The sequence below is a fragment of the Panthera uncia genome, chromosome D2, assembly GCF_023721935.1.
Source record: "Panthera uncia isolate 11264 chromosome D2, Puncia_PCG_1.0, whole genome shotgun sequence".
In the NCBI taxonomy this organism is placed as follows: Eukaryota; Metazoa; Chordata; class Mammalia; order Carnivora; family Felidae; genus Panthera; species Panthera uncia.
Window position 1 is genome coordinate 15,468,782 of NC_064818.1, and position 13,036 is coordinate 15,481,817.

The 13,036-nt window shown below is 46.2% G+C and overlaps 1 protein-coding gene across 4 annotated transcripts in view; it reads left to right on the forward strand.

Moving 5' to 3' along the window:
* Positions 1-13,036, forward strand: part of SIPA1L2 (signal induced proliferation associated 1 like 2) — a 107,948-nt gene that overhangs the window by 54,154 nt on the left and 40,758 nt on the right. For all 4 annotated transcript variants that reach the window (XM_049644997.1, XM_049644998.1, XM_049644999.1 and 1 more), the window contains exons 9-10: positions 10,514-10,771; positions 12,511-12,594. In XM_049644997.1, coding sequence (XP_049500954.1) covers positions 10,514-10,771; positions 12,511-12,594 — 342 coding nt within the window. The remainder of the gene's footprint in view (positions 1-10,513; positions 10,772-12,510; positions 12,595-13,036) is intronic.

The following is a 13,036-nucleotide window of genomic DNA, read 5'->3' on the forward strand; positions in this document are numbered from 1 at the left end:
AATATTCCCATATGGTAAGATGTCTTTCTTCCTTTGGTGGAAATACAGATTTATAAATCTGGTGAGACTCTTAGAGGTTGAGTACTGCTATGGAATTAGACAAAAGGGTTACCATGTTTTCTCTCTTTGAATTAAAAAACCAAATTTCTCGTCTGTTTATAATTCTAGCCTACTGTTTTTCAGTAAGATACTCTTTAGGCTTACAAGAGATCTGGTTAATAAAGATGTTAAAATTATTACGTTTGGTATTCAGAACATACAATTTGGAAGAATAGAATTTCCTAGGAAATACTGAATTGTTTTTCAGCTAAAACAAACAAACAAAAACTTACCATTTAAAAGTTCTGGCTGTTAGTTTTCCATCCAAGGACGATGAGTTATCTCTGCCTTGGTCTGCACAGAAATGAATTCTTTCTTTGTTTTAAATGCAAATGTTCTTATTGAAGCTATTCAAGATGATTCGAGATTTTGCCTTAGTGTCCTCAGAGTCTCATTAATGTCATTCCCTGAAGATACAGATTTCTCTCCTGATTAATCTGGGATAACTGTCTTCTGCATTTTTACCTTTGCCAGGAGCAGAATTAGCTGTGTGCCTGGTAGTGACACTCTCCCTGCCCCCACCCGCATTCCTTCAAGTCATGAAGGTTTAAAGCCTCACATGTATCATTTAAAATTCCTTCAGTTCAATCTTCCAATTTTGTGGGCATTTGAATCTGTAAATTTTTAGATCCGTATTTTTGCCAGTTTGGGGTTCGTGTTCCGCCTGGGACTGTCTGGGGGTCCTGATAAAAACCACTTGCTGTCGTCAGGCAGCTTCACGTGACAGGAAGCAGCCCTTTCAGTAACAGTCCTTTGCTTCAGACCGCAGCGCAAGTGTGAAACGTCATTTGAAATTTCATCCGTGCTCTAGCAAGCTTAGCCTCTGCGTTACTAGATTTTTTTTTTAGCCTCTGCGTTACTAGATTTTTTTTAAGGAACAGTACGAGAGGGGCCCTTAAAAGGGGAAGTGGGTAGCACTTCGACTCATTTAAAAAATTGAACTACAAACCTTTTAATGTTTATTTATTATTGAGAGACAGAGAGACAGAGCATGAGCAGGGGAGGGGCAGAGAGAGGAGACACAGAATCCGAAGGAGGCTCCAGGCTCTGAGCTGTCAGCACAGAGCCCGACGCGGGGCTCGGACTCACGAACCGTGAGATCATGACCTGAGCTGAAGTGGGATGCTTAACCGACTGAGCCACCCAGGTGCCCCAAAACTACAAACCCTTTAAATGAAACATTGCTTAGTGCCATGTCTCCTTAACAAAATATACAAAGATCTGCCTCAGGCTAAAACTACACGTGTGATTTGTGGCATGGGCAGTTACCACGGTTTTCCCACACAGTGTTCTGAGTGCTTGTCAGGGAGGGGGCAAAAAAAGAGATGTTCATATGTGTGTGCGTGTGTGTGTGTGTGTGTGTGTGTGTGTGTGTGTGTGTGTATCTTTAACGTAAGAGCCATAGGACGACAAAATAACCAAACCAATGAATGGCAAGATATTTCGATCTTCGATCTTCGTAAGCCTCGTGAATGATAGACTAAAACTTCAGTTCAGTTCAAATTTCAATTCGTTGTTGCTGTTTATCAGCTGGATTTTTGTCCTGCGGGATGTGAATGGGGGGGAACGATTCGCCTCCAGCCTGTCTATTCCCATCGGCAGTGGGATAGGCCCGTCCCCTAATAGACTTCTGGTTGTTCACAGGTCAGAAGGTGTTTGCTCATGACTCAGAAGCTGCTGGATTAAATGAAGTCTTTAGTCGGGAAAGTATTTCTCAAAAACCACCCCACCACTTCGAAGCCCCGTTCCCCAGCCTAAGGGTGATGGTAATCCAGCTGTCCCTCCGCTTGGAAGGAAGACAGAGCCATTTTCCCTGTTCCTTGTGGAGTCCCAGAACACACTGAGCAGGGAGCATCCCTTCGGGAATGCTTATTAAGGGATGTCGTGCTGGGGTTGGACCGCGAGCGAATTCATACAGATGGGGGAATGAGTGGCAAGAAGCATTTTGGGAATAGCACTCTTCAGATGGAAATGAGGTTTTGAAGGGAGCGAGGGCATTTCCCACGCAGACCCCTCTGTGGCAAAGATAAAGAAGACTCACTGAAGACACTTAATGGATCTCTTCCTTGGTTTGGCAAGGGATCACGTTGCCCCCGCCCCTAGCCTTCAAAGGTGCCTGACACTCTATCAATGTCATCTTAGGGTGAGCCCATCAATTTAAAAGGCGGATGTAGAGGAAATAACCACTCATCAGAATTAGGCGTGAGTTGTTACACAGTGTGAGCGATCCGGTAAATACGTCCAAGAAATGTGGAAATGAAACGCCTTGCTGTGTCGCATCCGTTTCGTGTGATTTCTCCTACTTTGCTGACCTACCGTCCCGGACAGATTATATGGTGCAAAACAGTGGAAACTGTGTCATGTCACCCTGCATCTAAATTGCGATTCTCTCATCATCCTGGTGAAGCTTCATGCTCATGTCTATAAATTTATTGTACTTTGATTTAAGCTCACTCTGTAAATTGAAGCTTCACGTTGCTCTGCTTTGCTGCTCGGGGCCGGACCGTTTGACTCCCTGACGTACACACGGGACGACCGGGAACTAGAAATAGGAAGGGAAACTCGATTTTGTCAGGTTAGCATTTTGGAGAGAGATCTGTGTATGTGAAGTAGACGGTGAGTTCAAATCTGGTCTAACGGGAGGTTTCCAACTGACTTGTCTGGAAAAGAAAAATCCGTTACATTTGGAGTGAGTTTTAACGTGAGCTGGGAACAGGTTCTGTATCTTCTTGCACCATCCCTCCAATGCGAAATTCAGATTCTTCTCTCCCTCCTTGAAGTAAGAACGTTGCATCTCCCGAAGGAACGAAAGCTGGGTGGCCTCGAGTGTTTACTCAGTCATTCTCTCGTTCGCTCTTAACTAGTTTGTGCCACAAGCTTGGCCGGGCACCGAGGCTATTCACGTGGCTGGGACAGACATCGTTTTTCCTTCCCTGGACTCTTTTTTGTCTACTTGGCATTCTGAAATACAGTACTTCCTGGGGCGCCTTGGGGTTAAGCCTCTGACTTTGGCTCAGGTCGTGACCTCACGGTTCACAAGTTCAAGCCCTGCATCGGGCTCTGTGCTGACAACTGGAGCCTGCTTCAGATTCTGTGTCTCTCTCCCTGTCTCTGCCCCTCCCCTGCTCGCACTCTGTCTCTGTCTCTGTCTCTCTCTCGGTCAAAAATAAATAAAAACATTAAAAAAAAATTTTAAATAATAAAATTCAGTACTTCCCATTCATATTTCTGCTGCTTGAAAATGAATTTCTCAAATTCCAGTGTATTATTCAATACGACGTATCTCAGTGCGGAAAACGCTCTCACTCTGTCCAGCCAATGATTGACACTTTAGCGCTCCTGCTTTCTTAGCAGTTTGAGAGGTTGGAACGTCACTGACATTGTCACAGGACAGTGTCACAGAGGGTGACAGTGAGCATGAGCGTTGTGTTAGGCAAATAACAGGCACGTTCGTGACAACTAACACCACGCTATGGTCATGCCTGCCAGTGGGTATTCTCATGGAAATATATTCATCAGAAATCAGACATCACATAGCCATTGAGAATCTCCTGTGTTTCGCTTTGAAGTATGTAATGCAGTAAAACGTTATCCCCGGTCTCAGGCTTTCCAGGAGAAAAATAAAAAAGAAGGAGGTTGGCTTTATGAAGAACTTTCTGAGCCTGTGTTTTCAGTTGAACAGTGTGCTGGGTATACAGTAGGTGACGACTCTGTTGCCCCTGTGTCTGCCGAGGAAGGAGAGGGGTGGAAGCCGATGAATTATTCAGGACCAGGTAGTCTCCCTTGGCATCTCCTATGACACACGCCTTTTCAATTCAAGACCTTTATGCAAAGGGCTTGGTCAAGTGGGTTTATGATCCAGATGAGTCTTTTTCTATGTATAGTCTAGATGTTTTTCTATCTATAAATTAAGGAAATATGTGGAAAAGTGAATTAATATTTCATGTAGTCTCTATTTCATATATGACACTGCCCTAACCTTTACAGTAAGGTATGCTTTGTGGTTATCTCCCTGTTGGAAGCTTCTGATTTTTTTATGCAACAGAAAGAAAGATTTTGTGATTCAAGTGAATGAGCATCAATTAGCCCTGTCACCTTGTTGGATGATTTGGAAAGAGTCTTTTAGCTATTAGTAGGCTATTAGCATAACAGACATTAAAATGATTAAAATATCAGTGATTACCTCAATCCCTAGGGCTATAAAAAGGTTCTTTTACAAAGTGCATAATATAAAAGAAGCAGGTAGTTCATTTGAGGGGATCCATCTGCCTTTGTTCCCGAAGATTCTCTTCGCTCCTCCTGGAAACCGTAACGTGATGAGGGCCACATCACTATTCTTTGATAGTTTTCTAAAGGAGATGGCCAAACACTTCGGAAAGAGCACTGAGCTAGGAGTCCGGGTTCCTGTTATGAACCTGTCCCTGATCCGTTGTAGCCATCCCACCATGTGTGAGCCTTCTTCTAAAGTTGGGAGATTTCCTTTGTACTACTCCCGACATTTTTGTGAAATTGAAAGGCTGTGGCGTGTGTAGGAAACTTGGGAAGTTTTCTGCAGGCGGTGGGTTGGAAGTCCAGGGTCGCGTTGCCGTATGTTGTAAGGCTTTCTGGTAGATTATTGGGTTCAGTTAAAGGTTCTCTGTGATGCAGCCAAGAAAAATAAAACCAAAAGGCAGTCTCAGAGTTCAGTAAATGCAAGTTACAATCATGTGATTAAGCCGTGGCTGGCGGTCCATGGTTTACCAGGTGCAGGTCCCGCTGACTTAGCCAACCGCCTCCCCCCCCCCCTTTTTTTTTTTTTAGGACTATAACTTGTTTCTTTAAGTGTTCTAGGTGTTTGGTTTCATTTCACTACTCTTCAGAAGTATTCTCCCTGTGAATCATCCCTAGAACCCTTCCCCCTTAGTTTTGAAGCGCCATAAACTCACGTGGCCGACTTTCATGAAGATGGAAAGAGTAAAGGAACGGGATCACGACGTATTATTGTTCTCGAAGTGAATGTAGGTACCCCAAAGGAATTGTGCAGCCCTAAAACGTTCTGCAATTCTGATTGTTATATACACTTTGCGATTCCAAAGTTCTGTAAATCTGTACATTATCCAGAACGAACCTTCATGAACATTTATGTGCCTTTCGCTGCTTAATATTAGCTTCTTCACTTTTATAGAAGGAAAAACTAATGGTGTCTGTTTGAAACTAACTTCTTTCTTGGGAGGCCAGCACTTCAGGAAGCTTCCGTACCTCCTAAAATTTAACGTGGGTCCACAGAGACTGGGTTGTCTCCAAGCTACACATTGGCAGCTTTGGGTTTTAAGCCGAGAGCCCAAACTGTGTCTTTCATAGAGAACAGCGTGATTCAATGAGAGGCTTCCTGCTGGAGACAGGTGGAGAAGACCGTGCCGTGGCCTGGCTGGCCAGAGCCATCCAAGATGGCCCCGACAGTCAGGCTTGAAGGTGGAGGCGATCCTGGCCAGTGCCGGTTCTGCAGATGACCGGTGACGCACGGAGTGTTATTCCAGGAAACGGGGGGTGGCATTTGAAAGGAGTCAGTTTGCGTGAGTGGGTGCCAGCTTGGGGGCCTTGCGGGGTGTGTGGGAAGTTAAGGTGCACAAGGGCAGTGCCTGGCAGTGCAGGTGACCCCGAGTGGGTGCCACCCCTGTGCCGGCCATGCCCAGAAGCCGGGTAGTGGCTGTTGATCCCAAATCCTGCTGGTAGGAAACCGCTTCAGGGGGCAGGAAGCAGGGAGAGCGCTAATGGGGGCGGACAGAAGGAAGTCAGCGGGCGTCCCTTGCCCCGGAATAAGCCATCCCCGGAAGTCACCGCCATGCCAGGTTCAGAAGGACAAGTAGCGTTTTTCAGAGGGAAGCAGTAAAATGTGAGATCCTCTGAGGGCTCCAGGAATGGAACCGCTTGTCACCTTTACGGTTTTGTAGTATCGCATTTTCAACGAGCACGGTTTTTATGGCCACTTTGGTCTAAAGAACGTTTTGCCTTCTGCGGTATACTACAGAGCAATATTAGAAGCGGAGAAAAGTTACTGGCTAGACAAACAGTGTCAAAAATTATATTTATTTTTGACCCTGAAGCGGAGCGCGTGTTGATCTCTACCCGGCATGTTAATTAGAAGCAGAATCAGGTGACGTGTACATTTGTAAGTGACTGAACGAGGAAATCAGCCTTCTCTAACATCTTCGAGTGCCTTCTTTTTCACGAGCAGACTGTGAAAAGCGTGCCAGGAGCTAGAAATGCACTTCACATCCGTGGACTTGATTTGGTGCGTGTCAAAAGTGCGCCGAAGGCATTTATCGGAGGGCTCCAAATGTATGCCCTCATGCAGGAAAGCTCAAGATCTGTCTTTGGTTAAATAAAAAAAAAAAAAAAAAAAAAAAAAAAAAAAAAACTTATGCACAAGACTAACGGCTCACTTTTTGGGGAATGTCTGTTTTGTGCGAGGTCTTTTCGCCTTTGGTCGGTTTGGGTCTCCGGCGGTCTTTTCTTAATGGCTAGAAATACTTGCTGTGTGCCCCTTCATGGCAGCACCAGGCTTGATGCTATAGAGGAGCGGGGATGTCTCGCGTGGTTTCCCACGCTGTCTCCCCACGGAGGCAAAAGGAACGCGTGCAGGGACAGGTGCAGGTGTGGATGACGTTCCCGTATTCCCCGCAGCAGCAGCTGTAGCCAACTGGCAATTCTTAATCGAGCCCTCTTCCCACGTCCCTAAAAATTGGTTGAATTTTCTATACATGTCCTTCCAGACATTCCTTTTATTTTATTTTATTTTTTTAACGTTTATTATTTTTGAGAGAGAGAGACAGAGTGAGAGTGGGGGAGGGGCAGAGAGAGAGGGAGACACAGAATCCAAAGCAGGCTCCAGGCTCCTGGCTGTCAGCACAAAGCCCGATGTGGGGCCCAAACTCATAAACTGTGAGCTCATGACCCGATCCGAAGTCGGACGCTCAACCAACCGAACCACCCAGGTGCCCCCAGACATTTCTTTTATATAGACAGCAGAACTACTGGTCTAGGTCTGATAATATGGTAAAATTAGCAGTATTTACTTGCTGTCTTACTCTCAGAAGTGAATAAAGCAGACACCTAGGGTTTTATAAGAGCAGTTGCTGGAAAAATGTCACATACTAACAGAATCAGTTTCGATTTTCAAACAAAGCTATTTGTTTAAGTACGTGATTTGTATTCGGGCAAAAGTATGCCAGTTTTTAGCATCCAAAAGATCATTTACATACGACTTCATGCAAGAGGCTGGAAGTGAAATAACTCCTCCCCGAATCTCCCCTCCACCACATGGGTTTGCACACACTTGTGTCAGCACTCTCTAAAATATTAGTCATGAGCATGCATTTGTGTAATGTTTTCGCTCAGAGATTTGAGCTAAGTTACAACGTCTTATTAAAGACTACAGTCTATGAGGGTGAATTAAATATTCCACACTCCTCAGCCATCTGTCTTCTGTTTGCTGCTTCTTCCTTTTAAGTCAGCCCAGGAAACTTGGAACCCAAACAAGGCGCTGGAAATACATGTTGCCCTTTGGTCCATAAGACTCAAACTTCCATGTTCCTTTCATTCAGATCTAACTCCAGGACCTTTAACTTGGGTAAGTCTCCCTCCTTTTAGGATTCACAACTGTGCCCCTTGAGATCCCTGAATATCAAGTCACTTGCTTAGAGCACCAGATAGGGCGGAAGACAAGAGTAGGTTTTCTTGATGTTTTGGTATGACCATAATATCCCACCCTTATGATTTCTACTTACGTTGTTGGTCGTATGGATGAATCACTAGTCAAGGGGATGTGTCCTCTGGTTAAGTAGAAAAACACTTGGAAAGTGCCATCCATGACAATCCACTGTAAAGCTGGACTTATTGTCCTTGACCAGTAATTTAACTAATACATTCAGTAAATCCAGAGTAATTTAAACTTGCCCAGGTAAGAGGTGAATCTTGCTTTGGGAGAAGGAGAGTTAGGATAACATATGAAGTGAAGTTTACTAAAGCGGGCATTAAGTGTCTCTTTCCAATGGCTTGTCCAATCTGCTTCTCTCCTCAGAGGGTAGTGCCACCATCCACGTGGTTTCCCTAGCCAAAAAGCAGGCCACTGTTTTTGATCCCTACCTGTCTCTTCCTCCCAGGCTCCAAGTACTGTTGATTTGATGGGTGAGAAGTAACTTGCATCCAGTTGTGCTGTTGAGAAAAATAAAGCCGTTCTGTGCCCCAGTCCTTTATGTGAGGCCGGCCCCCTTCTCCAACCTCCTGCCCACCCCCCCCCACCACCCTAGGAATTCAGGATCTTCTCTGTAACCCAAGGGTTTGTAGTTCCATAAGGATGTCTGGGGGAAAAAATAATAATAATTATATATATATATTGAGGTATGATGGACATAACCAAGCTGTGTACATCTAACACATATAGCTCAGTGAGTTTGGAGATAAGTAGACACCCATCAAACCATCATCATAATCAATACCATGAACATACCCATCGCCTCCGAAAGTTTCTTCCCATCCCACCTATGTATGTATGCACGTATACGTCTCTTGACGTGGACCTTTCTTCACTCACCGCACTGAGCACTCTGTGGACCTTTTAATCTGATTTTATGTATCTTTTAGTTCTGGAGATTTTCTTATATTGTTTCTTAATAATTTCCTCTCCACCCTTCTCTCTCTCTTTTATCTTTCTGGTACCTCTGTTAGGTAGACATTATTAGACTTTTTGGAATGAACTTTAATTTTCATATGCTCACCCTCCAGTAACGTTTTGGGAGAGCTCCTCAGTTTCCCTTACAGCTGTCTCGGTGGACTTTTTTATTTTGAATTTTAGCTGTCATGTTTTTAAATTTCAAAAGTTCCTCCTTCTTGAAGGATATGCTTGGTCAGTGAGCCTCACACAGGGTGATTGGGTGGCTTATATCTAATATACATCTCATTGTCTTTTCTCTAGAGGGAGATCCTCATCCGCCTTTGTGGGGTGATCAGCATTATGAAGCTGGGTTTGGAGTAAGAAGAAATGACTGTAGGTCTCATTTTCCAGTGAGACTTTCACTTAACCTTTTGTTTTCGGCCGTGCTTTTCCTCTGTGTCTGGATCCCGTCAGGTGGCGGTCCCTCGAGCATTGTTCCTGCCCCCTATAGGCAGGGGTGGTAATCGCCTGAATGGACCCGAGCCGCCCAGTGTCAAACTTTTCTTTTGTGTACTCTTCTAAATAACCCCCACCTCTTAAGCATTCTCCCTCACTCCTGCCTCCTGTGCTGCCTGATGCTCCCTGTCCCTGCACCTGCTCGGGGTTGTGCGAGGGGAATGGTCTCATCTCTCCTTGTCTCCCTCTGCACACCCTTGGGTTTTGCCTTCCTCTGCTCCGCTAAACCTTTAGCACTGTTCCACTGGCCTTTCGTCTTTGATTGCTGAAGTTTACAGTTTCAGTTGTCTCAATTTTTGTAGATGGTCAAGTTTGTGTCTATTTCCTGTTCTCTTTGTTGTTGCATAATGATTTGGACAAGAGGCTGAAACGTTCTTCTACCATCCTGAGAATAGAAGTCTCCTGTTTAAAGAACCATGTTACCCTAGTAGGTTTCTCAAGGGGTGAATATTACCAAGTTTTTATGTTGACTCTGGAATGTCTGGGGAGAGGCACCAGCGCTCAGATTTGAAACCTACCCAGGCTTCCCGTGTCCTTGCCAAAAGGCGCCAGTTGGTTTCACGGGCCAACTTTGTCAAGTTAATAGTACTGTGTGCGCTATGTAATTAGTGAGAAACTTGAGAGATGTCTCACTTAAATCATATTTTGAGGCTAACAGGTTCCTGACTGGTCATTTGAGCACACGAGAGAGCATTCCAGGAGACGACATTCTGGAAGCTGTAGCGCTGGTTTAAGAGAGTGACTGTGGTAACTCAGACCCACACTGTGACGGGATGGGCACTCGGGTTTCCCCTGGACTGTGACAGCTTTTACTAATTTTATTTTCCACTGTTCTCAGACTCCATAGAAGAAGTGACATGCAACTAATTCCTGGTTATATAACTGTACTTCTCTTGAACCTGTTCAGATGGTATAGGAGGCATTTTTTATCTGTTAAAGTTTGTTTATTGCCTGTGTTCACTGTGCACGATGTCACGTGTGCAAATTGGTTAAAGATACGTTCGAGACTAAGAAGTTTGCGAAAGACGTAGAGAGGGTATATCCATGAAATGCCTACAGCCGTATCTGCCAATAAACCAGAGCCACCAGTGTGATACCAGATCCTACTGGTTCATACTGGAGCATAAACAGAGGCACCAGAAGCCAGGGATACTCCTTAGGTGCGTGGCTCTCCTCCGGTCTCTGCAAGCCGCAGGGCAGCCGTGCTGATGGCTCGGCTCCCAGCCTCCCTCCCTACTCACTCATCCGCTCTTCTCGGCCCCACAGAGGGTGTTCGGAGCTCTGCCGGATCCCCATGGTGGAGTACAAACTGGACAGTGAAGGCACCCCCTGCGAGTACAAAACGCCCTTCCGGAGGAACACCACGTGGCACCGCGTGCCCACGCCCGCCCTGCAGCCGCTGTCCAGGGCGTCCCCGGTGCCCGGCACGCCCGACCGCCTGCAGTGCCAGCAGCTGCTACAGCAGGCCCAGGCTGCCATTCCCCGGAGCACCTCCTTCGACCGGAAGCTGCCGGACGGCACGAGGTAATGCCGATGCCCTTTCCCCAGGGACGGCGCTTATCAAACCCTGGGTCTGGAACTTGACGTTACAGGGAGGCACTTCGGCTTTGGCTCGATGGGTTCTGGGTTGGCCTGTTCTGAACAAGCAGGCCAGGCAGGCGGCAGGGCGGGCCCCGGATGGGGTGGTGCCTGGGATCTGTCCCCGCCCCTCGCCCAGCCCTGGTGCCGGTGGCACGCAGGTTCTGTTCCGGATGCGTCCACCAGGGCGGCGACTTTCTCTCCGTCCTGGTCCACCTGGTCACCTTGCTCCCTAAAACCTTCCGAGGCACGATAACTGAGAAGGCATTCCCAGGAGCCTCTAGATGAGCGCAGGCAGTTTTAAGTATAAGTAAAACTGCAGACTCGGGGACTGAATCCCATCTTCCTAATGTAGTATTTTAAGTGTAGCATTTTAAGAGGTCCCGAGGTCCTTAGCACATCTTCGCTTTGTTCCTCTTATTTTAAGCAAGTTGAGTTAAACTTCAAGTTAATTTTTCAATGACAGAATGCACTTGTCTAAAAGTTGGCATTAGAAGCTGGTGAGAATTTTTAGGTGCATGATTCGCGTTAGGTAGTTTTAAGGGAACAAAATGGTAAATTTGGCTTTTTGTGGTTAAAGCAGTTGATTTCTCCTGCTTTAGTTTTCGTTTTCTCGTAACTTACGGGCCATGGAGAGGCCGTAGTTTGTGCAGAGTGGCTGGCGGGGCTCTGGTATCTATTAGAGCGCTGGAAACAAGGATGCTGAGCTGGGCTGCTTACCCTCTCCCCACTCCGATTTCCTCATCTGAAAAATAAACCTAGTAATAAGAGAGGACCTCTTCAGGGCATTATGAGGATTGAATCAGTCAATACGTGCAAACCGCTTAGAACCATTACTGGCACGTAGTAAGCCTATACAGGTATTAATGACAATTAGATTAAAACATGAGGTCTTTCCCCAGTTTATTCTTTATAGGTTGAATGCAGGAACGATGTGCCTTTAATTTGGCATTAAATTATCTTGGCTCTGGGCCTCCTCGCTCGGATGTCTGCTGAGTTTATAAACTCGCCATATTCAAAGAAGTGCACGTGGGTAGCCCAGGTAAAAGGGCAGCATGTGGGAGGGACGGGGTCTCCAGAGCCTCCCTTTTTAATGCAGAATGTAGCAAATTATAGGGAAAAAACCTGGAGAGTTCTAGCAACAAAACGGAAACCTGGCAAGCACATCTTTATCAAGTGAGTTCTCAAAGGTCATACTTATTTTTGTGTATCTGAAATAAATAGGATTGCATTCAACAGATGTATGAAAATAAACGGTTTTGACCAATTTAGGGTTTTCCCTCCGCATAGATTGCAAATATAGGACCCCAACGTGCCTTGCATGAAGCTTTACAGAACAAGTGGTAGTAATGTTTTCAAAATTCTGTATTCTTGGGGGTTCGTGTGCTGTCCTTCCATATTTCACCTGAATCATTCTCTGCACTTTAAGCCTTCAGATGGTGAAGGCTTATTCCTGCCACATCTCCTTCCTGTGATAAATGGCCACCTAATGTCTCTGGGCCCCCCCCCCCATTCCTGGTGTATTTGCCCGTGGTTTGTTCTGTTTCACGCTGCGATGCGAATTTCTTCCTTTTCTCTGTCATCGTAAGATGAGTTTATTTGTAAAACAAACTGGGCCCGGTTGCCACGTTGGCCGCTGTGCAGGCTCCTTGGTGCCCCGTTAATAATTCTAGTTCCTGTTCCAGAAGTTCGCCCAGCAACCAGTCCTCCTCCAGCGACCCCGGGCCTGGTGGCAGCGGACCCTGGAGACCGCAGGCGACATATGACGGGTACTACTCAGTCTTACCTCCTTGCTGGCCCCTGGGCGGGACCTGGTCAGTAACTCACTGAAGCATGTACTGAGTGCCTGCTGTACGTGAGGCCACTTGGGGGGGTATAAAAAAGCCAGGCAGGCTTGTCATAAGTCACTCGTCCAGGCCAAACAGCTCGTCATGTCTATGTACGCCGAGCTCATTTGTCCATATTCTGAGCCTGTGTGTTTTTTCGTCTTAATAAGGAATGTCTTTTTGAAAATGAAGGGTTAGGGGACTCTCTAGGCAGTGGCCCTCGGGAGTTTTCCCCTCACTTAAGTTGCTGATGAGGAGCAAATTCACAGCCTCTCTTGGAAGTGCTTTTTCTCTGAAGCGTAGCCTGACATCAGAGAAGGCAGGTAGAGCGCTTCGCCGTCTTTTCCTGCCTCCTGTTTGAGAACAGCGGGGGGGGGGGGGGGGG